We start from the raw sequence: 24,307 nt of genomic DNA, 5'->3' as shown, positions 1-24,307 counted from the left end.
AGGGCGAGGGCGGGGCGAGGGCAGGGCGGGGCGAGGGCGAGGTGAGGGCGAGGAGAGGGCGAGGCGGGGCGAGGGCAGGGCGGGGCGAGGGCAGGGCGGGGCGAGGGCGGGGCGAGGGCGAGGCGAGGACGAGGGCGGGGCGAGGGCGAGGCGAGGGCGAGGCGTGATTGCGCCCTTTTTTACGGGGCAGTAATTACTCGCTGACATCTGGAGCGCTTTTTTCTCGCTGCTTGTTTTAAGCGCTTTGTCTTTTATGGGCTTCTTCATTCAGACAGCCTCGGCGATGATGTCATGATTTATGGTTTATGTATATTCCCCCTAAATGGAATGTTTTATTCAGCGCTGGAGCGGGGCAGTTCCCCCCCCCTCCCCCGGGCCCCCGTTAACGGGAGATTTATCGCCAGCGCAACACTTCCTCTTTCAGGCGCAGACGCAGTTACTGAAGGGGAACAGCCTCTGCATCCGCCTTTATAGAGTCAACGGGGGGGGGGGGGGGTGTGATGTTTTGCATTGCATTAATGCCACTCCTCCCATAAAATATGTATGTATGTATGTGTGTGTGTATATGTGTGTGTGTATGTCTGTCTGTATGTATGTGTGTGTGTATGTGTGTGTGTATGTGTGTATGTATGTATGTATGTGTATGTGTGTATGCATGTATGTATGTATGCGTGCGTGTGTGTGTGCGTACGTGCGTGTATGCATGTGTGTGTAGAACGTCAGCGTGTTTAAGTGTTTGTGTATTTTACAGTCGCAGGCGTTGTGCTGAGAGGAGTGTTTCTCCGGCGCTTGTGAAAGTCAAGGTGACAGTGAAGGTCGCTCCCGTGCAGCTGCGGGGCTCCAGGGCGTCAGGGCGGCTCAGACAGGTGCGGCGGGAAGTGCCGGAATGTTCACGCCGCGCGGAATCAGGAGGGCTGGCCCTGTACCCGTCACTCAGAGAAACCGCTCGGCTGCAGGAGGGCTGGCCCTGTACCCGTCACTCAGAGAAACCGCTCGGCTGCAGGAGGGCTGGCCCTGTACCCGTCACTCAGAGAAACCGCTCGGCTGCAGGAGGGCTGGCCCTGTACCCGTCACTCAGAGAAACCGCTCGGCTGCAGGAGGGCTGGCCCTGTACCCGTCACTCAGAGAAACCGCTCGGCTGCAGGAGGGCTGGCCCTGTACCCGTCACTCAGAGAAACCGCTCGGCTGCAGGAGGGCTGGCCCTGTACCCGTCACTCAGAGAAACCGCTCGGCTGCAGGAGGGCTGGCCCTGTACCCGTCACTCAGAGAAACCGCTCGGCTGCAGGAGGGCTGGCCCTGTACCCGTCACTCAGAGAAACCGCTCGGCTGCAGGAGGGCTGGCCCTGTACCCGTCACTCAGAGAAACCGCTCGGCTGCAGGAGGGCTGGCCCTGTACCCGTCACTCAGAGAAACCGCTCGGCTGCAGGAGGGCTGGCCCTGTACCCGTCACTCAGAGAAACCGCTCGGCTGCAGGAGGGCTGGCCCTGTACCCGTCACTCAGAGAAACCGCTCGGCTGCAGGAGGGCTGGCCCTGTACCCGTCACTCAGAGAAACCGCTCGGCTGCAGGAGGGCTGGCCCTGTACCCGTCACTCAGAGAAACCGCTCGGCTGCAGGAGGGCTGGCCCTGTACCCGTCACTCAGAGAAACCGCTCGGCTGCAGGAGGGCTCACCCTGTACCCGTCACTCAGAGAAACCGCGCGGAATCAGGAGGGCTGGCCCTGTACCCGTCACTCAGAGAAACCGCTCAGAATCAGGAGGGCTGGCCCTGTACCCGTCAGTCAGAGAAACCGCTCGGCTGCAGGAGGGCTGGCCCTGTACCCGTCACTCAGAGAAACCGCTCGGAATCAGGAGAGCTCACCCTGTACCCGTCACTCAGAGAAACCGCTCGGAATCAGGAGGGCTGGCCCTGTACCCATCACTCTGAGAAACCGCTCGGAATCAGGAGGGCTCACCCTGTGCCCGTCACTCAGAGAAACCGCTCGGCTGCAGGAGGGCTGGCCCTGTACCCGTCACTCAGAGAAACTCAACGTCTGCATGTAAAAGAAAATTGAGCTAAATGCAAATTGTGTGAATTAATTGATTTATATTCTGTGTGAACAATCACCATAAGAATTTAGGGTTTCTCTGGCCATCTGCTGTTTAATGTTGGACCTTGTGATTTATGCACAGGTATTTTTATAGCTCAGCCCACCCCCTGCATTTAACAGTCTCAGGAGTGCCATTATCTTCTCAAGTTGTTTTGTATCCTCTTTGAAAGTCATATCAGCCAATAGAAGTGCAGCAGGGAGCTTCTTCTGGCTGCACACCTCTGTACTTCCTGCCTGTGAAACCGAAGGAGCGTGTTTGGTAAAGCTCCCTCTCGCTCTTGCTCACTCTCACCCCCGCGCTGAGCCCGCCTGAATCGGGCCGTGTGTAATGAAAGCTCACAGTGCGATGGAAAGGCATGATGGGTAAGTGAGTTTTATCTGGAGCGCGGGGCGTGATTTTAATCTCCTCTCCAGCACAGCGGAATGGCGCCATTAGCCGCGCGCGTTCAGTAAAGCTGCTGTGATCCCTTTGTATGCGCGTCTGTGGATGGAGATGTACGGGAACGGGAGCGAGTGCTCATTGGACAGGCTCCAGAAGGTCCTCTCCTCTAATTGGCTCTCTCTGCTTCCTCTCCGTCGCCAAGTACACTCCACTGATTTCCATTTTGGCCGCACGCCTCAGCCATTAATCACATTTTTTCCCCTTTTCATGACTTTCTACTTCATTAGTTTGACTTTAGTGGAATTAGTGGCTAATGGCCGCTTGCGCTGGCTTGTAGACGATGTGGAATTTACCAGCAGCTGTCCGTCATCCGTCAGCCCCGCCCCATCCCGGCCTGATTCCCGAATGTAAACACAAAGGGCAGTTATTTCAGTGTGTGTGTGTGTGTGTGTGTGTGTGGAACAGAGCCTTAACAGATACCAGACCATGGGGCCCATCCACACACTGGAACAGAGCCTTAACAGATACCAGACCATGGGGCCCATCCACACACTGGAACAGAGCCTTAACAGATACCAGGCCATGGGGCCCATCCACACACTGGAACAGAGCCTTAACAGATACCAGACCATGGGGCCCATCCACACACTGGAACAGAGCCTTAACAGATACCAGACCATGGGGCCCATCCACACACTGTAACAGAGCCTTAACAGATACCAGACCATGGGGCCCCATCCACACACTGGAGCAGAGCCTTAACAGATACCAGACCATGGGGCCCATCCACACACAGGAACAGAGCCTTAACAGATACCAGACCATGGGGCCCATCCACACACAGGAACAGAGCCTTAACAGATACCAGACCATGGGGCCCATCCACACACTGGAACAGAGCCTTAACAGATACCAGACCATGGGGCCCATCCACACACTGGAACAGAGCCTTAACAGATACCAGACCATGGGGCCCATCCACACACAGGAACAGAGCCTTAACAGATACCAGACCATGGGGCCCATCCACACACAGGAACAGAGCCTTAACAGATACCAGACTGTGGGGCCCATCCACACACAGGAACAGAGCCTTAACAGATACCAGACCATGGGGCCCATCCACACACAGGAACAGAGCCTTAACAGATACCAGACCATGGGGCCCCATCCACACACTGGAACAGAGCCTTAACAGATACCAGACCATGGGGCCCATCCACACACAGGAACAGAGCCTTAACAGATACCAGACCGTGGGGCCCATCCACACACAGGAACAGAGCCTTAACAGATACCAGACCATGGGGCCCCATCCACACACTGGAGCAGAGCCTTAACAGATACCAGACCGTGGGGCCCATCCACACACAGGAACAGAGCCTTAACAGATACCAGACCATGGGGCCCATCCACACACAGGAACAGAGCCTTAACAGATACCAGACCATGGGGCCCATCCACACACAGGAACAGAGCCTTAACAGATACCAGACCATGGGGCCCATCCACACACAGGAACAGAGCCTTAACAGATACCAGACCATGGGGCCCCATCCACACACTGGAACAGAGCCTTAACAGATACCAGACCATGGGGCCCATCCACACACAGGAACAGAGCCTTAACAGATACCAGACCGTGGGGCCCATCCACACACAGGAACAGAGCCTTAACAGATACCAGACCATGGGGCCCCATCCACACACTGGAGCAGAGCCTTAACAGATACCAGACCGTGGGGCCCATCCACACACAGGAACAGAGCCTTAACAGATACCAGACCATGGGGCCCATCCACACACAGGAACAGAGCCTTAACAGATACCAGACCATGGGGCCCATCCACACACAGGAACAGAGCCTTAACAGATACCAGACCATGGGGCCCATCCACACACAGGAACAGAGCCTTAACAGATACCAGACCATGGGGCCCATCCACACACTGGAACAGAGCCTTAACAGATACCAGACCATGGGGCCCATCCACACACAGGAACAGAGCCTTAACAGATACCAGACCATGGGGCCCATCCACACACTGGAACAGAGCCTTAACAGATACCAGACCATGGGGCCCATCCATACACTGGAACACAGCCTTAACAGATACCAGACCATGGGGCCCATCCACACACTGGAACACAGCCTTAACAGATACCAGACCATGGGGCCCATCCACACACAGGAACAGAGCCTTAACAGATACCAGACCATGGGGCCCATCCACACACTGGAACAGAGCCTTAACAGATACCAGACCATGGGGCCCATCCACACACAGGAACAGAGCCTTAACAGATACCAGACCATGGGGCCCATCCACACACTGGAACAGAGCCTTAACAGATACCAGACCGTGGGGCCCCTCCACACACAGGAACAGAGCCTTAACAGATACCAGACCATGGGGCCCATCCACACACTGGAACAGAGCCTTAACAGATACCAGACCGTGGGGCCCCTCCACACACAGGAACAGAGCCTTAACAGATACCAGACCATGGGGCCCATCCACACACAGGAACAGAGCCTTAACAGATACCAGACCATGGGGCCCATCCATACACTGGAACACAGCCTTAACAGATACCAGACCATGGGGCCCATCCACACACTGGAACACAGCCTTAACAGATACCAGACCATGGGGCCCATCCACACACTGGAACACAGCCTTAACAGATACCAGACCATGGGGCCCATCCACACACTGGAACAGAGCCTTAACAGATACCAGACCATGGGGCCCATCCACACACAGGAACAGAGCCGAAAGACATGCCAGATCTTGGGGGCATTAGCCTGCTTGGGCCTGTGAAATGGCTGTTTTAACGGGCCTCCAAAGGGAAGATAACATGCGGATGCTGATGAGCAAAGCATATTACAGTATCAATTAGCCGCATCGCTCAATAAAATCTTTCCTTTCAGGCCCAATCTCCACGCTTCTTTCCAAGTCAAAGTAAATTTTTATCGGTGCATTATTTCAACAACATAAAAACGACAGGCTGCTTTTGAGTAGGGGGCAGTAAAGTATTTGTTAGTCTTTAAAGGGTGTTTGTTGTGACATTTTAATGGCATATTTTATTGCCGAAATTATTGCACACCAGAGAAGTTTAAAAAGTGCTAATGACCGGTGAGGACTGTTGAGCAGAGCAGGAGCAGGCTGCTCTTTCCTGCTGCGCTGGTCTTCTGTTGTTCCAGAGATTTTCAAAAGCTTTTCAGAATTTTTACTCATATCCTATAATGCAAAGTCAGCGAGAACTGTCTTTTAGCCCACGGTGTTTTCCCTTTTACCACCTAGGGTCCCCTTCTCCTCCCTTCTCTCTCTCTCTCTTCCTCTCTCCTCTCCTCCCTTCTCTCTCTCTCTCTCTCTTCCTCTCTCCTCTCCTCCCTTCTCTCTCTCTCTCTTCCTCTCTCCTCTCCTCCCTTCTCTCTCTCTCTCTTCCTCTCTCCTCTCCTCCCTTCTCTCTCTGTCTCTCTCTCTCTCTTACTCTCCTGTCCTCTCTTTCTCTTTTACCTGTAAATGGTGTAAATGAGATACATTTTTTGGTTTCTGAATACTTATTAATGTTGCAATTAAAAGTGATTTAAAATCAAGATTACTTATGGGGGCTTGGTTCAGTACACATGCTCACACAGTTCATACAAAACCCTGTATGTAGCAGTACATGCTCTCTGCTCTGATTGGCTGTTTGCAGCTGTTTGTTTCTCTGCAGATGTGCCACAGATGCAAAAGCCACAAGCAGTTGTGCATGAGTCAGTCTGTGCCACCTCCTGGGGGATTGTGGGTAATATGAAAATTGTTGTGTGTGGCAGGGCTGGCTAGGGGTCAGTGGGTTCAGGATGCAGATTCCAGCTGAAGGGCTGAGTTCAGACTTCCAGGCTAATCCCAGTGCGCTAACACTAGTGCATCTAGTGCTAATGCTAACTTCAGTGCGCTAACATTATTGCAACCAATGCTAAAGCTAATCCCAGTGTGCGAACACTACTGCAGCCAGTGCTAAATCTGATCTCAGTGTGCAGTACTGTAGCCAGTGCTAAAGCTGACTTCAGTGTGCTAACACTATTGCACCCAATGCTAAAGCTAACCCAAGCACCTGGATGCCATGCCCATTCCCTGCCACCTTTATTTATCACTGTACACTAGCACACTCATCATAATTATCAGTGTACGTTTGCATGCTCATCGTAACACTGTGACAAGGGGAATAAATGTGCCGTAGTGTCCAAACTGCACTTACAGCCTTTGAGTTCAGTCTAACATGAACTGAAACAGAACTGGATTACACAGCTGTTTAGCTGAGTACTTGATTACACACCGTCCATGAGAATTCAGTGTATTTGTTAAGAATGTTTTTCTTTATTTAACTTCAGATGTGTGGATAAATTGTAGCAGTTGGATGTTGTGTTGACTGCAGGGTTTTAGCTGGGGGGAGAATGCGTGAGTGTGTCGGGGCTGTTTAGGAGGGGATAAACACAGCTGTGTGTCGAGCGCTCTGCTCTCCACAGCGACTCCGTGCTCCTGCCGTTTCCGTCTGATTCCTGGGACAGCAGACAGAAACTGTCTGGGACACAGTTTCCGTGTGATTCCTGGGACAGCGGACAGAAACTGTCTGGGACACAGTTTCCGTGTGATTCCTGGGACAGCAGACAGAAAGTGTCTGGGACACAGTTTCCGTGTGATTCCTGGGACAGCAGACAAAGTGTCTGGGACACAGTTTCCGTGTGATTCCTGGGACAGCAGACAGAAAGTGTCTGGGACACAGTTTCCGTGTGATTCCTGGGACAGCAGACAAAGTGTCTGGGACACAGTTTCCGTGTGATTCCTGGGACAGCAGACAGAAAGTGTCTGGGACACAGTTTCCGTGTGATTCCTGGGACAGCGGAGAGAAACGGTCTGGGACACAGTTTCCGTGTGATTCCTGGGACAGCGGACAGAAACTGTCCAGTTTAGCCAGCGGAGAGAATCTTGCTGTGCTGTTTTATGGGGGCTGTTAAAGGACAAGGTCTGAAACTCCACATTTTATCCAAAAAGTCTCGAGAGCACCGGGAACCAATCCAGGACAAGAGGTCTTATCTTCACTAGGCTTGACATTGAAGAGAATTATTTTCTGGAAATTATTATGAACGTATAACTTCTGCGGTTACTTTTGTTATTAAAAATTAGTAAAAATCATTTAATAATCATTACTTAAATGGTCATAGCCATGAAACAGAGCTGTGTTTGGATGTGAGTTTGCGACATGGCGGGGGGGCGGGGGGTGGCTGTGTTTGGATGTGAATTTGAGAGGGATACAGGGGACAGAATGCTGTGTTTGGATGTGAGTTTGAGAGGGATACAGGGGGCAGATGGTTGTGTTTGGATGTGAGTTTCAGAGGGATACAGGGGGCAGAATGCTGTGTTTGGATGTGAGTTTGAGAGGGATACGGGGGGCAGATGGCTGTGTTTGGATGTGAGTTTGAGAAGGACGCGGGCGTGGAGGGGGGGGCAGATTTACGCCCCGCATGCTGGGGAGATGAAGGCCGTAACTCACATAGACGCGGTGCTGGTTCCCTTCCTTCCCTCTCGTCTGGCACCGGTCCAGTTTAATTTCTCCTGAGCTAGAGGGCTCACCTTCAGCTCCAAACACAACCACCCCCATCTCACCCCTTCTATCACTCTTTCCTCTCTCTCGCTCTCTTATCTTCACACCCTCTCTATCTCCTCCTCTCTTCCTCCCCACCTTCCCCATCTTCTGTTTACTCTGACTCCATGGTGTGAAGGGAAAGCAGTAAAATAGCTGTCTGTCTGGAGTGTGTGTGTATATGTGTGTATGTCTGTGCATGTGTGTGTGTTTATCTGTGCGTGTGTATGTGTGTGTGTTTGTTTGTCTGTCTGTCTGTGTGTGTGTGGATGTGTGTGTGTGTTTGTCTCTTTGTGTGTGTGTGTGTGCATGTGTGTTTGTTTGTCTGTCTGTGTGTGTGGGTGCATGCGTTCATGTGTTTGTATATGTGTGTGTGTGGGGGGCGGCATATAAGTGTATGAGCTTATATGTCTCTTGTGACATGAGTGTGTGTTTTCAGTGTGTGAGTATTTGAATGCGTGAATCTGTGTAAGTGTGTTTGTGTGTGAGAAAATCGTTTTTGTAGTTTATAGTGTGTGTGTGTGTGTGTATTTGTGTGTGCACCTGTGTGAGTTCATGTGAGTTTGTGTGTGTGTGAGTTTACATATGAGTTTATAGTGTGTGTGAGTTTATAGTGTGTGTGTATTTGTGTGTGTGTGTGTGAATTTATAGTGTGTGTGTTTGTCTCTGTGTGAGTTTATAGTGTGTGTGTGTCTGCCTGTGTGTGTGAGTTTATAGTGTGTGTGTGTGTCTGTCTGTGTGTGAGTTTATAGTGTGTGTGTGAGTTTATAGTGTGTGCGTGTGTGTGAGTTTATAGTGTGTGTGTGAGTTTATAGTGCGTGTGTGTGTGTGTGAGAGAGAGTGTGTGTGTGTGTAAGTTTATAGTGTGTGTCTGTGTGTGTGTGAGTTTATAGTGTGTGTGTGTGTGTGAGTTTATAGTGTGTGTGTGTGTGTGAGTTTATAGTGCGTGTGTGTCTGTCTGTGTGTGTTAGTTTATAGTGTGTGTGTGTGTGTGTGTGTGTGTTATTTGACTGCTCTTTGCGGGTTCAAGGTCTCTTCGTCATCAGCAGCTCCTGTTGGGTGCTGTGGTCCCGGGCCGTGTTCATAAATAAATCCTCCCCAGCAGCCCCCCCCACCCCCGCCCCCCCCGCCCGATGATCAATCCCCCGCTGGCCGGGGCGGGACCCAAAATGAGTATAGATTTCCTGTCCTGCGCTTTGCTAAATTATGCAAACCTGCTTTTTATTTCCCAGTCATTTGGACCCCATTGCTCAGTGCCAGATGGGTCGGGTTCAGGAGATGGGATTGATCCTGGTCGCGGTCCCGTTGCAGTTAGGAACACTATTATTGCAGCGCTTTCCTCTGCTGATCCTTATCTCTGATCACCCTGGAGTCCTCACCATTCTGCAGTTAAACCACTCTTGCAAGCTGAATAAAACACCTTTTTCAAGGTTTTAATCGAGTAATCAAGTTGTCTGTTCTTCTTTTATAGAATAACAGGCTTAGTGAATTTCTAAATCAACCCTTTTAATTCAAAGACTGACTTACTGCTTGCGACAATAGACACAGGCTCATAGTGCTGTAAGGGTAAGGTTATGAGCAGCCTGGTCAGGCTCATAATGCTGTAAGGTTATGAGCAGCCTGATCAGGCTCATAGTGCTGTAAGGTTATGAGCAGCCTGGTCAGGCTCATAGTGCTGTAAGGGTAAGGTTATGAGCAGCCTGGTCAGGCTCATAGTGCTGTAAGGTTATGAGCAGCCTGGTCAGGCTCATAGTGCTGTAAGGTTATGAGCAGCCTGGTCAGGGTCATAGTGCTGTAAGGCTATGAGCAGCCTGGTCAGGCTCATGGTGCTGTAAGGTTATGAGCAGGCTGGTCAGGCTCATAGTACTGTAAGGTTATGAGCAGCTTGGTCAGGCTCATAGTGCTGTAAGGTTATGAGCAGCCTGGTCAGGCTCATAGTGCTGTAAGGTTATGAGCAGCCTGGTCAGGCTCATAGTGCTGTAAGGTTATGAGCAGGCTGGTCAGGCTCATAGTGCTGTAAGGTTATGAGCAGCCTGGTCAGGCTCATGGTGCTGTAGGGTTATGAGCAGCCTGGTCAGGCTCATAGTGCTGTAGGGTTATGAGCAGCCTGGTCAGGCTCATAGTGCTGTAAGGTTATGAGCAGCCTGGTCAGGCTCATAGTGCTGTAAGGTTATGAGCAGCCTGGTCAGGCTCATAGTGCTGTAAGGTTATGAGCAGCCTGGTCAGGCTCATAGTGCTGTAAGTTTATGAGCAGCCTGGTCAGACTCATAGTGCTGTAAGGTTATGAGCAGCCTGGTCAGGCTCATAGTGCTGTAAGGTTATGAGCAGCCTGGTCAGGCTCATAGTGCTGTAAGGTTATGAGCAGCCTGGTCAGGCTCATAGTGCTGTAAGTTTATGAGCAGCCTGGTCAGACTCATAGTGCTGTAAGGTTATGAGCAGCCTGGTCAGGCTCATAGTGCTGTAGGGTTATGAGCAGCCTGGTCAGGCTCATTGTGCTGTAAGGTTATGAGCAGCCTGGTCAGGCTCATAGTGCTGTAAGGTTATGAGCAGCCTGGTCAGGCTCATAGTGCTGTAGGGTTATGAGCAGCCTGGTCAGGCTCATAGTGCTGTAAGGTTATAAGCAGCCTGGTCAGGCTCATAGTGCTGTATGGTTATGAGCAGCCTGGTCAGGCTCATAGTGCTGTAGGGTTATCAGCAGCCTGGTCAGGCTCATTGTGCTGTAAGGTTATGAGCAACTTGGTAATGCATGGATTTTGGGTAGGTGTGGTTAGGCTGAAAGACTGAGAGACTGTTTGAGTGACAGATGTCTGTCATTGTGCTCCCTCTGTTTGGCGGGAAAGGGACTTGGGGGCACGCGCGGTTTGGGCCAGCAGCCCGGCTGTCCTCATTACTGCCGGCTCAGACGCTGGGGATGCTGGGAAATGGGCCGGAAAGCTGTTCTGTTCTCCTCGGCTCCCGCGAGCTGGTGTGAATACCGCCGCAGTCTCAGATACAGCCTCACAGGGCCGCCCCGCCGCAGTCTCAGATACAGCCTCACAGGGCTGCCCCGCCGCAGTCTCAGATACAGCCTCACAGGGCCGCCCCGCCGCAGTCTCAGATACAGCCTCACAGGGCCGCCCCGCCGCAGTCTCAGATACAGCCTCACAGGGCTGCCCCGCCGCAGTCTCAGATACAGCCTCACAGGGCCGCCCCGCCGCAGTCTCAGATACAGCCTCACAGGGCTGCCCCGCCGCGCCCGGCCTGCTCTCCACTGCCCCAGAGCATGTCACACGTCTGTCCACATCAACGACCTGCCCCTCTGTACAAACCCCACCTGCCCCTCTGTACAAACCCCACCTGCCCCTCTGTACAAACCCCATCTGCCCCTCTGTACAAACCCCACCTGCCCCTCTGTACAAACCCCACTGCCCCTCTGTACAAACCCCACCTGCCCCTCTGTACAAACCCCACTGCCCCTCTGTACAAACCCCACCTGCCCCTCTGTACAAACCCCACTGCCCCTCTGTACAAACCCCACCTGCCCCTCTGTACAAACCCCACCTGCCCCTCTGTGCAAACCCCACTGCGTGCCCTCACCTGGCTCCTGCACTGTGGACCACTAGCATGCAGTACAGACCAGCCATCTAATGTCAGTACAGACCACCTATCTAATATCAGTACAGACCACCCACCTAATATCAGTCAGTACAGCACCTTCACCTAATATGACTCATTACAAACCATCTGTGAGTCTTTGCCACATTAATTAGGAAATCCTCCTGAATGGAGGTGGTGCTGTCACACTGTAGTGTGTGCTAACAGAACCAGACCAGGGCAAACCCAGATCCACACTGAGGTTCAGACTAACAGAACCGGACCAGGGCAAACCCAGATCCACACTGAGGTTCAGACTAACAGAACCGGACCACGGCAAACCCAGATCCACACTGAGGTTCAGACTAACAGAACAGGACCACGGCAAACACAGAACAGAGTCAGATCCACACTGAGGTTCAGACTAACAGAACCGGACCAGGGCAAACCCAGATCCACACTGAGGTTCAGACTAGCAGAACCGGACCAGGGCAAACACAGAACAGAGTCAGATCCACACTGAGGTTCAGACTAACAGAACCGGACCAGGGCAAACACAGAACAGACTCAGATCCACACTGAGTCTTAAACTCATTGCCAACCACCTGATGCTGCAGCCAGTGAGTGCCCAGAGGAGTCCTCCACTTTCCCAGCATGCTTTGTATTAGCTAAACAGGGTCTGGCACTGTTGGAGGGACCTGTGGCTGACTTGATCATGCTGAGAGAAAATAAAACGTGAGAATATCCCAGACTGTTGTCTGGCGAGTTTGTGATTCATTATCTGAAATATCCTCTTTCGTTTCTCTGCCTCTCCTGGTTGGGGAATATGCATTGTGCCTTGTACATTCAGCCCTGTCCCCATTCACAGACATACAGTACAGCCATATCCCCATTCACAGACACGCAGCCCTGTCCCCGTTCACAGACATACAGTACAGCCATATCCCCATTCACAGACATACAGCCCTGTCCCCATTCACATACATACAGCACTAGCCCCATTCACATACATACAGCACTAGCCCCATTCACAGACATATAGCCCTATACCCATTCACAGACATGCAGCCCTAGCCCCATTCACAGACATGCAGCCATATCCCCATTCACAGACATGCAGCCATATCCCCATTCACAGACATACAGGCCTAGCCCCATTCACAGACATACAGGCCTAGCCCCATTCACAGGCATGCAGCCATATCCCCATTCACAGACATGCAGCCCAGACATATAGCCCTGTCCCCATTCACAGACATACAGCACTAGCCCCATTCACAGACATACAGCACTAGCCCCATTCACAGACATACAGCCCTGTCCCCATTCACAGACATACAGCCGTGTCCCCATTCACAGACATACAGCCCTGTCCCCATTCACAGACACACAGCCCTGTTCCCATTCACAGACATATTGTACAGCCATGTCCCCATTCACAGACATACAGCCCTGTCCCCATTCACAGACACAGGTGTGTTTGTGACGTTCTGTGTGAGCTTGTAGATGTGCTAATGAGATCACACTGTCCGGTCTGAAATGCGTTCATTGGCTGTGGATTTATCACAGATTTCTCTCTCCTTCTCTCCCTGCAGGAGGACCTGAAGCAGCTCCAGAATGAACTGAAGCATGTGAGTGATGGAGGATACCAGCTGCACAAGTGAGTGTACACACACACACACACACACACACACACACAACACACTCACTACACACCCACACAACACACGCACACACAACACACTCACTACACACCCACACAACACACTCACTACATACCCACAACACACACACACACACACACACACACACGACCGCACACATACAACACACACACACATCCACAACACACACACACACCCACAACACACAACACAACCGCACACACACGCACACACAACACACACGCACACAACACACACACATGCATACAACATGAGCACACACACACAACACACACACATACCCACAAGAAACACACAAACACGCACACACACACAGCACACCCACAAACACACCCACAACACACACACATACCCACAACAAACATACAAACACGCGCACACACAACTCACCCACAGCACACCCACAAATGCACCCACAACACACACACATACCCACAACACACACCCAAACACACACACACACATACCCACAACACACACACAACTAACCCATGTGTGTTTTTGTGTGTGAAAATAACATTAATCAGGGAAGAGTCAGAGTGGCATGGGGATTCCTTTGCATGCTTGTGCAGCCGTGTGTCTGTGTCTGACTGACTGACTGAGAGGGTGTGTGTGTGTGTGTGTGTGTGTGTGTGTGTGTGTGAGGGATTAGGCTTGGCAAATAAAAGGAGATAAAAGAGGGGGAGATAGAGAAAGAGAGATAGTGAGAGAGACCGACAGAGAAATAAAGATATTGTTGAGAGAGAGATAAATAGTGTTAAATTGAAGCTTCCCAGTGTCTTGCTGTTGCTTTATTATCATATCTCCCTCTGGTGCATCTGTTCAGCCTGCAGCCTCATCTTTCCTGCATCTAATTCCACTGAAGCACAGCACATACAGCTTAGCTACATCTGCACTGTGGAACAGGATAAATCTGCTCTGTAAGAGCTGCACTGTGGAACAGGATAAATCTGCTCTGTAAGAGTTTTACTGTGGAACAGGATAAATCTGCTCTGTAAGAGAGCTGCACTGTGGAACAGGATAAATCTGCTCTGTAAGAGCTGCACTGTGGAACAGGATAAATCTGCTCTAAGAGTTTTACTGTGTAACAGGATAAATCTGCTCTGTAAGAGCTGCACTGTGGAACAGGATAAATCTGCTCTGTAAGAGAGCTGCACTGTGGAACAGGAGAACTCTGCTCTGTAAGAGCTGCACTGTGGAACAGGATAAATCTGCTCTGTAAGAGAGCTGCACTGTGGAACAGGATAAATCTGCTTTGTGGTTTTTCAAACCCAATGCATTTCCTCTCTCTCTCTCTCTCTCTCTCTCCTCTCCCTCGTCCTCCGTGCAGTCAGCAGCTGATGGACTTTGAGAATAACCTGGCACAGACTGTGGCCGGCATGCAGCCTCTGGAGGCCAAAGTGTTGATGTGAGTGTTTCCCCTTCTCCTCGCTGGTCACGCCTCGTTCTGTCTGTCAGAAGAACGTCATTAATTCTCTCCCCCGCCCCCCCCCCCCCCGCCCCATCCTCGCTGCTGTCAATCACAGCCGGGCGGAAACAGATGGTATTATCTTACCCAGTTTTAATAAGTCCTGGCAGGCAGTGGGGATCTCTCTCCGATAACACTGACATATGGTAGCCTTGGAGTACGGGACCACTGTCTCCAGAGCAAACAAACATTTTTATCATTAGAAGTGTCAGAAAGCATCCTTCATTTTCCGGTTGGGGGGAGGGGGGGGCAATTTCTCTGGGGAGTGATTTTACTGAAGCGGCCATTTTATTTGGGCGAAAGACACAGTGTTTCAGTGCCAAAGTCAGAGCTGAACCAGACAGAGGAAATGAAATCCTGTTCTATAAATATATGAGGTTGAAATCACAACAGTGGAGACTGTTTTTTTGCACTGCCACCACCTGGCCAAAGCAGAAAACTGCACCTATGGAATTTTGCACGAAACTGCATGCCTCGTTTCCTTTCTGCTAATTTGAGAGCTGTTTTCTCAAATCTGTCTGGTCTCCCATAATCCTGCACACCCACAGTAATGCATCTGCAGTGAAGCACCCATGTGAGTGTGTGAGTGTGTGTGCGTGTGTGTGTGAGTGCGTGTGCGAGTGCGAGTGTGCGCGTGTGTGTGCGTGTGTGCGGGTTTTATTGTAAGTTTGAGTGTATGTGTGTTTTATTATAAGTATGTGTGTGTTGTGTGTGTGCTGAGAGTGCGTGTTTTATTGTAAGTATGTGTGTTGTGTATGTGCTGAGAGTGTGTGTGTTTTATTGTAAGTGTGTGTGTGTGTGCGCTTGCGTGCGTGTAAGTGTTGTAAGTGTATGTACTGAGAGTGTGTGTTCAGAACCCCCTCTCTGTTTGGGTCAGTATCCAGCAGGCCTGGGGTGCGTGTGTGTACCCCCTAACCCCCTCTCTGTTTGGGACAGTATCCAGCGAGCCTGGTGTGTGTGTGTGTGTGTGTACCCCCTAACCCTAACCCCCTCTCTGTTTGGGACAGTATCCAGCGAGCCTGGTGTGTGTGTGTGTGTGTGTGTACCCCCTAACCCTAACCCCCTCTCTGTTTGGGACAGTATCCAGCGAGCCTGGTGTGTGTGTGTGTGTGTGTACCCCCTAACCCTAACCCCCTCTCTGTTTGGGACAGTATCCAGCGAGCCTGGTGTGTGTGTGTGTGTGTGTACCCCCTAACCCTAACCCACTCTCTGTTTGGGACAGTATCCAGCGAGCCTGGTGTGTGTGTGTGTGTGTGTACCCCCTAACCCTAACCCCCTCTCTGTTTGGGACAGTATCCAGCGAGCCTGGTGTGTGTGTGTGTGTGTGTGTGTACCCCCTAACCCTAACCCCCTCTCTGTTTGGGACAGTATCCAGCGAGCCTGGGGTGCGTGTGTGTACCCCCTAACCCTAACCCTCTCTCTGTTTGGGACAGTATCCAGCGAGCCTGGTGTGTGTGTGTGTGTGTGTACCCCCTAACCCTAACCCCCTCTCTGTTTGGGACAGTATCCAGCGAGCCTGGTGTGTGTGTGTGTGTGTGTACCCCCTAACCCTAACCCCCTCTCTGTTTGGGACAGTATCCAGCGAGCCTGGGGTGCGTGTGTGTACCCCCTAACCCTAACCCTCTCTCTGTTTGGGACAGTATCCAGCGAGCCTGGTGTGTGTGTGTGTGTACCCCCCTAACCCTAACCCTCTCTCTGTTTGGGACAGTATCCAGCGAGCCTGGTGTGTGTGTGTGTGTACCCCCCTAACCCTAACCCCCTCTCTGTTTGGGACAGTATCCAGCGAGCCTGGCGAGACTTCATCCAGCGGCAGGACGTCCTGCCGAACGGCTGCCTGGACAAGCGCAGCCCCTCCCCCCCGTCCCTGTCCTCCTCCGGGAAGATGAGCACCTCCATCAGCATGACCACGCTGTCGGACGGGAGCACACCTGTGAGTCCCCCACCTGCTTTACTCCTGCTGTGCCTGATACTGCTCTGTACCAGCTGTGTTACCTGCTCAGACCTGCTGTTCACCTGCGTTTCCCTGCTGTTCACCTGCTCAGACCTGCTGTTCACCTGCGTTTCCCTGCTGGTCTACCTGGTTCTGCTTAACGAGGCCTCTGAGCCATGTTTCCCCTGCGTTCACCTGCGTTTACCTGCTGGTCTACCTGGTTCCATTCTGCGGTTGTTTCCGGGTTCCAAGCTGTCACATGTCGAGTTATAAGTGACCTAAGAAGGAAAGCAAAACAGCTCCCCCTCTGGCTGTTGTGCATTATTACACAGAGTCTTTGCCTGGGCAGCGGTGGGGTTTCACAGCTGTGGTGGTGAGCAGCCGTGAGACTGGAATCTTGCGTGATAGGCCTCCACACTGAAAAGCATGATGGGAAATGTATTCTTTCACAGCTGTCAGAACAGCAGGCTGTGGATTTGCTCTGAAGTGTTGGGTCCCTCAGACGGTGCGACTGACCGCTGGCCATCTGGGGGGCGGGGGGGGGGGGCATTCTGGGGTCTGAGGGGTCTTGTACTCATGGGGTCATGCACATGTTAAGAAATGTAAGAATGCAAATTTACTGCTGGAAACCTCTGTGTACTCTGTTGCTATGGAGAGCACTTTGGTTAAGCGAACATAACAGAAGGAAGTGGCATTTGAGTGCCCAGGTATGGCTGTAATGGCTGTGCAATGCAAATGACCCTGTTCTGAAAATGACCCTGTTTGAGTCGCGGATCTTAGATTTTCTGCAATGTGGAAACGTTTGAATGCAGCATGGGAACCGTGCAGTACTCTGTGCTAATAGAGCTGTGCAGAGCTCTGTGCTATGAGAGCTGTGCTGTACTCTGTACTGTCAGAGCTGTGCAAAGCTCTGTGCTGTGAGAGCTGTGCTGCACCCTGTGCTAATAGAGCTGTGCAGAGCTCTGTGCTATGAGAGCTGTGCAGTACTCTGTGCTATTAGAGCTGTGCAGAGCTCTGTGCTATGAGAGCTGTGCTGCACCCTGTGCTATTAGAGCTGTGCAGAGCTCTGTGCTATGAGAGCTGTGCAGTACTCTGTGCTATGAGAGCTGTGCAGAGCTCTGTGCTATGAGAGCTGTGCAGTACTCTGTGCTGTGAGAGCTGTGCAGAGCTCTGTGTTATGAGAGCTGTGCAGAGCTCTGTGCTGTGAGAGCTCTGCCTCAGCTGTGCTGAGCTTGTTTAAACTGGAGCTCTGCTGTCAGACAGTGCCCCAGCGCTCCAGACCCTCCTGGGACAGCTCCTGGGACAGAGGCGCTGCCCCTGAGCTCATGAAAGATGGCTCTGCTCACGGGGAGAAATGCGTTATGAACGCCTCAGTGGTTTCTCATAACAACTCCAATTACTTTCTAATGGCAGAAAAACAGGGAAAATACTCAATCTGGGTATCGACTGTGGTTCTGAGCATCACGATTACTGTGTTTAAGGATTACTCTGTGTGAGAGTTACTATGCGTAAGAGTTACTGTGTGTAAGGTTTACTCTGTGTAAGGATTACTGTGTGTAACTGTTACTGTGTGACAGTGTGAGAGCTACTGTATGTAAAGCCTCTTTAGCTGTTCATTAGCTCTTAATATCTCCATCTGCTGGCCTTGCATACTGCGTGAGTTCAGAGGAAATGTAAACGTGTGATTATAGGATGGGATTGTCTTTGAATAGCCTGTGTTGATTTTAGCATTGTAAGCAATAAGGGCCATCCCAGCCAAAGGCCAGTTGATTAGAAATCACAGCCGCGCTAATGCACCATTGAGCTCCGGACAGCATGGTGCCTTTCTGAAGGTTAAAAAGGGGATTGACCTGGGTCCCGTCCCTAAATAATGGGTCTCAGTACTCATGGCTCCTGGGTGGGGAGAATGCAGTTCCTCTGCTGTCCAGGAGTGGGCAGGCACCAGGCAAATGTCTGACAGAATCTCCCCAGCTGTGTTCAGTCTTGAGCGCTTGTATGCCTGATAAGCAGAAGCCCCATTCATGAGAGAACCTGAGTTCAGCAAAGCCCCCCAGCCTGTGATAAGATTCCTGCACTGCAAGCATAATTACCTGTATATTTCTCTGATTGGATGCGCCTGAATCGGAACCGTCCAATCGGATAACGGTGTGCCCAGCCAAAGACCCCGATCCAATCTGCTCTGCTGATGCCCTCACATACTCGTGTTTGATTGGTGGAGTCTTGGGTTTTCCCGAGTGAAGTTTGAGAGTGGAGTTTAAGGGCAGGAGATTTTGCCGCAGTTCCAGAGAGGTTGAGCTGGAGATTTTGCCGCAGTTCCAGAGAGGTTGAGCTGGAGATTTTGCCGCAGTTCCAGAGAGGTTGAGCTGGAGATTTTGCCGCAGTTCCAGAGAGGTTGAGCTGGAGATTTTGCCGCAGCCCTGGAGAGCTGGAGCTGGAGATTTTGCCGCAGCCCAGGAGAGCTGGAGCTGGAGATTTTGCCGCAGCCCAGGAGAGCTGGAGCTGGACAGGTGCAGAGGTAAGTCTGTGGCAGACTGTTTATCTCCCTCCCTGGGCTGCTGTGTCTCAGGGTTATAATCTCGTAAATTTCCCCGTGATGGTCCTGCCAGCTCACATCCATTACTGCTGCTGTGCGGGGCAGTGCTCTGGGCTTGGAGCTCATGCCCGTCTGTAAATTCTGGAGTAAAATAACCAAACATGTTTGAATTCAGGGCAGTGAGGGGTCCCTCATTTCACCAAGGCTTATACCTGTGTACTCTGCAAAATGCCTAATGTCAAATAACCGTAACAGTGTTATCTAAAGGGTTTACCCATGCCCAGTAGAGACACAGACCCACCAATGTCTGAATCCCAGAAGGCCATTGGATGATTGGAGCCACAGATCTGAGGCCCAGAAACTGATTGGGTGATGGGAGCTGTAGATCGGAATCCCAGAAGCTGATTGGGTGATGGGAGCTGTAGATCTGAATCCCAGAAGCTGATTGGGTGATGGGAGCTGTAGAGCTGAATCCCAGAAGCTGATTGGGTGATGGGAGCTGTAGAGCTGAATCCCAGAAGCTGATTGGGTGATGGGAGCTGTAGAGCTGAATCCCAGAAGCTGATTGGGTGATGGGAGCTGTAGAGCTGAATCCCAGAAGCTGATTGGGTGATGGGCGCTGTAGAGCTGAGCCCCTGCGCAGTGAGGGCCTTCCTTGCGTAATGTCACTCTTAACCACCTCCCATTTGTTGCTTTTATTACAGAATAAATCCACCCCCATTTTTTTAATTAATGCAGAACACTAAAATTATTCACATGCCAAAATTTATTATTTTCATTAAGACAAAACTAATCAATAAAATCGGCCCAGCCTCAGGCTTATGAGTTAGGAACCATGTTTAAAAAAAAAAAAAAAAAAAAAAAAAAAGTAGTAGATCATGTGACTGCTTGCTGCGGGGATATTTTGACCATTGAGGAATTGTCCCAGAACATCTGCTCACAACAAACAATTGATCAGTAGTCTTGGCAGATTAATTTTATACTGGTCATTATACTAATTGCTTAATGAAAATCAATACAATTCAGTTCTTATTTATTGATTCGTAATCTTATGCTTTAATGTTTGAAGTGTGCAACAGTGCTTCCCGTGCAAAGTAGGCATAATTTTAAATATTATACAGTTATTATATTGAGCACATAATTCTGAAGTGTCCTCATTCACTGCAGCATTGGTCTTTCAGCAGAGAGGAGGCTTCGCTGTTACACTAGTGCATGTGCATGCACTGGCCACTAGAGGGAGACACTGTATCATAATAATGTTCAGCCTGGAACTCGCAGAGTAACTGTGTAGCTAAGGAACCGCTGATGAGATGACATCAGTGCGGAGCTTCTGTGATGTGTGTTTACTGCTCAGGGTGTTTGGAGCTGCCAAGCAGAGGCTCCTGTCCAAATAAAAAGTGGCCTTGGTGCTGAAATCTGCTCAGATCAGATATTTAACCTGCTGGGAGCCCGGCTCAGGTACCCACAGGTGCTACAGGATCACAGTGAGCCTGTGTGTGGGTACAGAGCTCACTGCTCACAGTGTCTGCTGCGGTCTGCTCTGAAGGGAAACCTGCAACAGAGCAATTAGGCACCGCTGGAATCAGCCAAGGGAGCAATGCTGGACTTATTCATGATCTTATACACAATATACAATGTATTTACAAAATGGCTTCGGTATTATAAAACAACCTGTCACTGATATTATAGGAAGTGGCAGATTCGGCTACTATTGTATAAATATGTCTCTGAAGTTTGCTTCGCACCCTCCCCCCCCCCCCCCCCCCCCTCTCTCTCTCTCTCCCTCTCCCCCCCCCCCCCCCTCTCTCTAACATCGACACGCTTCACAGAGAGAGGATTTAATTGTATGTTAATGTATGTTGATAAGTGATGGCGCTATGCTAATGAACGTCCAGTTCCCACAATGCATAGCTGCTTGGCGTGTGTAACTCAGGCAGCAGTTGTTCTGTTCTACTGACTGCACTAACATATCTGATATGTTTGAACAAAACGATTAGCTCCTCATTTTCCCTCTCAGCATTGTTTTAATGGAAACGTTATAATTGTTGGTCATGGTGTGTGAATAAATGCATATTGTCCTCAATACTCAACAAATATATACTGCTTGTTTCTCATTTAAAAAGACAAAACCTGCAGACTGCTTAAGCTCAGGCAACTGATCTTACTTCAAAAGGTTTAATACGTTCCTGTTATCTGTGCTGTTTAACAGGCTGAAGTGCTCTGTGCTGTTTAACGGGGGAAGTGTTCTGTGCTGTTTAACAGGCTGAAGTGCTCTGTGCTGTTTAACGGGGGAAGTGCTCTGTGCTGTTTAACAGGCTGAAGTGCTCTGTGCTGTTTAACAGGCAGAAGTGCTCTGTGCTGTTTAACGGGGAAGTGCTCTGTGCTGTTTAACAGGCAGAAGTGCTCTGTGCTGTTTAACGGGGGAAGTGCTCTGTGCTGTTTAACAGGCAGAAGTGCTCTGTGCTGTTTCACAGGCAGAAGTGCTCTGTGCTGTTTCACAGGCAGAAGTGCTCTGTGCTGTTTCACAGGCAGAAGTGCTCTGTGCTGTTTCACAGGCAGAAGTGCTCTGTGCTGTTTAACAGGCTGAAGTGCTCTGTGCTGTTTAACAGGGGAAGTGCTCTGTGCTGTTTAACAGGCAGAAGTGCTCTGTGCTGTTTCACAGGCAGAAGTGCTCTGTGCTGTTTAACAGGCTGAAGTGCTCTGTGCTGTTTAACGGGGGAAGTGTTCTGTGCTGTTTCACAGGCTGAAGTGCTCTGTGCTGTTTAACAGGGAAGTGCTCTGTGCTGTTTAACAGGCAGAAGTGTTCTGTGCTGTTTCACAAGCTGAAATGCTCTGTACTGTTTCGCAGGCTGAAGTGCTCTGTGCTGTTTCGCAGGCTGAAGTGCTCTGTGCTGTTTCGCAGGCTGAAGTGCTCTGTGCTGTTTCACAGGCAGACGTGCTCTGTGCTATGTAAAAGGGGAATGCTCTGTGCTGTTAAACTGAGCCACTGCTAGTCCAGTTACAGCGCTGGGAAAAAACCCTGCAGTGTTCCTGAAAATTGAAACATACTGTAAAACACAGACTGCAATGTGATTCCCAGCTCATAAATAGTTTAACTGAGGGTGGATTCAGACGTGGCCGATCGCTGCGGGTTTGATGTATACAGTCAGGCATGACCTGTGTGTGAAGAGCCCTGGCGTAGGTGATCTCTGTTCCTCACACCTGCTGTACAGAGAGAAGAGGGGTGGCTGTGCTTTCTGTGTCTGATCCGCCCTGTCTAACCGACGCTGCAGCCTGCTCCATCCCCCCCATACGGAAGCATCACCGTTTTTAACCCGTGCCATTCTCTCTCTCCGCCACCGGGGGTCAGTGTTCTGCCGCGCTGCAGCGCCGTCCCTGGCTGTCAGGCCTCTCGCTCAGTGGCTGTGATAAGGCACCCGGGTGCAGATGCGCTCAGTCTTATTGAGATAATTGTCCATTATCTAGTCGGCGCTAATTAAAACTGCGAGCGGCGGGAAGAGTAACGTCCGGCGGCTGGAAACCCCGCCCTCCTCCGCCTGCCTTCCTCCGAGAGGAGGGAGCCTGCTCAATCCCTCCAGCGCTCTTCTTTCACCACTCTCTCTTTCTCTCTCGTTAAATATTTACGCCCGCCATTGTGTCAGACTGCCGGATGAAGGGCTGCCGGTGTTTCGGTGATGTCATGGTTCCCCCCGTGCCCCCGGGTTGGGGGTAGGTACCCTCTCCCGCCCCCTAATGATCCCACGCAGCGGGGGAAGGGCGGTAATTGATCATTAGAGTCTGATGAGGACAGCGTTTCTCCGGCGGCTGATTGGACAGGGATATGGTGATGAGCAGCAGCGCCTGCATGCCTCATCACACCGCCACCGGACCCGGCCGCTATCCCGTCGCCACGGCGTCACTGTGGTGTTGCCGTTAATGACGGATGGCCTGTTGTGTGTGAGAGGCCAGGAGACTGATGCGCTGGTTCTGTGCTCACAGCCTCTGCGCTGGTTCTGTGCTCACAGCCTCTGCGCTGGTGCTTTACTCTGGGATGGGCTAGGCTGTGTCTCCTGCTGTTAACCGCTAAACCTGCTGCAGCTGTGCTGTATGAGCCAAACCACTAAACCTGCTGCAGCTGTGCTGTATGAGCCAAACCGCTAAACCTGCTACAGCTGTGCTGTGCTGTGTGAGCCAAACCGCTAAACCTGCTGCAGCTGTGCTGTATGACCCAAACCGCTAAACCTGCTGCAGCTGTGCTGTATGAGCCAAACCACTAAACCTGCTGCAGCTGTGCTGTATGAGCCAAACCGCTAAACCTGCTACAGCTGTGCTGTGCTGTGTGAGCCAAACCACTAAACCTGCTACAGCTGTGCTGTGCTGTGTGAGCCAAACCGCTAAACCTGCTACAGCTGTGCTGTGCTGTATGAGCCAAACCGCTAAACCTGCTGCAGCTGTGCTGTATGAGCCAAACCACTAAACTTGCTACAGCTGTGCTGTGCTGTATGAGCCAAACCACTAAACCTGCTGCAGCTGTGCTGTATGAGCCAAACCACTAAACCTGCTACAGCTGTGCTGTATGAGCCAAACCGCTAAACCTGCTGCAGCTGTGCTGTGCTGTGTGAGCCAAACCACTAAACCTGCTACAGCTGTGCTGTGCTGTGCTGTGTGAGCCAAACCACTAAACCTGCTACAGCTGTGCTGTGCTGTGTGAGCCAAACCACTAAACCTGCTACAGCTGTGCTGTGCTGTGCTGTGTGAGCCAAACCACTAAACCTGCTACAGCTGTGCTGTGTGAGCCAAACCACTAAACCTGCTACAGCTGTGCTGTGCTGTGCTGTGTGAGCCAAACCACTAAACCTGCTACAGCTGTGCTGTGCTGTATGAGCCAAACCGCTAAACCTGCTGCAGCTGTGCTGTATGAGCGAAGCTACTTTACACAGCTTTACATGGCTGTACCTGAATCTCCAAATGAAATCCCGGAAAAAAGTGGGAGGATAGCTCTTTATTACTAATCAGTGTGCACTGCCTCTCACCACTC

At 51.1% G+C, this 24,307-nt stretch overlaps 1 protein-coding gene across 1 annotated transcript in view; it reads left to right on the top strand.

Moving 5' to 3' along the window:
* Nucleotides 1-24,307, top strand: part of schip1 (schwannomin interacting protein 1) — a 239,212-nt gene that overhangs the window by 51,053 nt on the left and 163,852 nt on the right. The window contains exons 6-8 of the mRNA XM_035386429.1: nucleotides 13,270-13,334; nucleotides 14,690-14,767; nucleotides 16,604-16,757. Coding sequence (XP_035242320.1) covers nucleotides 13,270-13,334; nucleotides 14,690-14,767; nucleotides 16,604-16,757 — 297 coding nt within the window. The remainder of the gene's footprint in view (nucleotides 1-13,269; nucleotides 13,335-14,689; nucleotides 14,768-16,603; nucleotides 16,758-24,307) is intronic.

Source organism: Anguilla anguilla, chromosome 12 (genome assembly GCF_013347855.1).
Source record: "Anguilla anguilla isolate fAngAng1 chromosome 12, fAngAng1.pri, whole genome shotgun sequence".
NCBI lineage: Eukaryota > Metazoa > Chordata > Actinopteri > Anguilliformes > Anguillidae > Anguilla > Anguilla anguilla.
The sequence above is the reverse complement of the archived record's forward strand: the minus strand, read 5'-3'. Positions and strand labels throughout refer to the sequence as shown.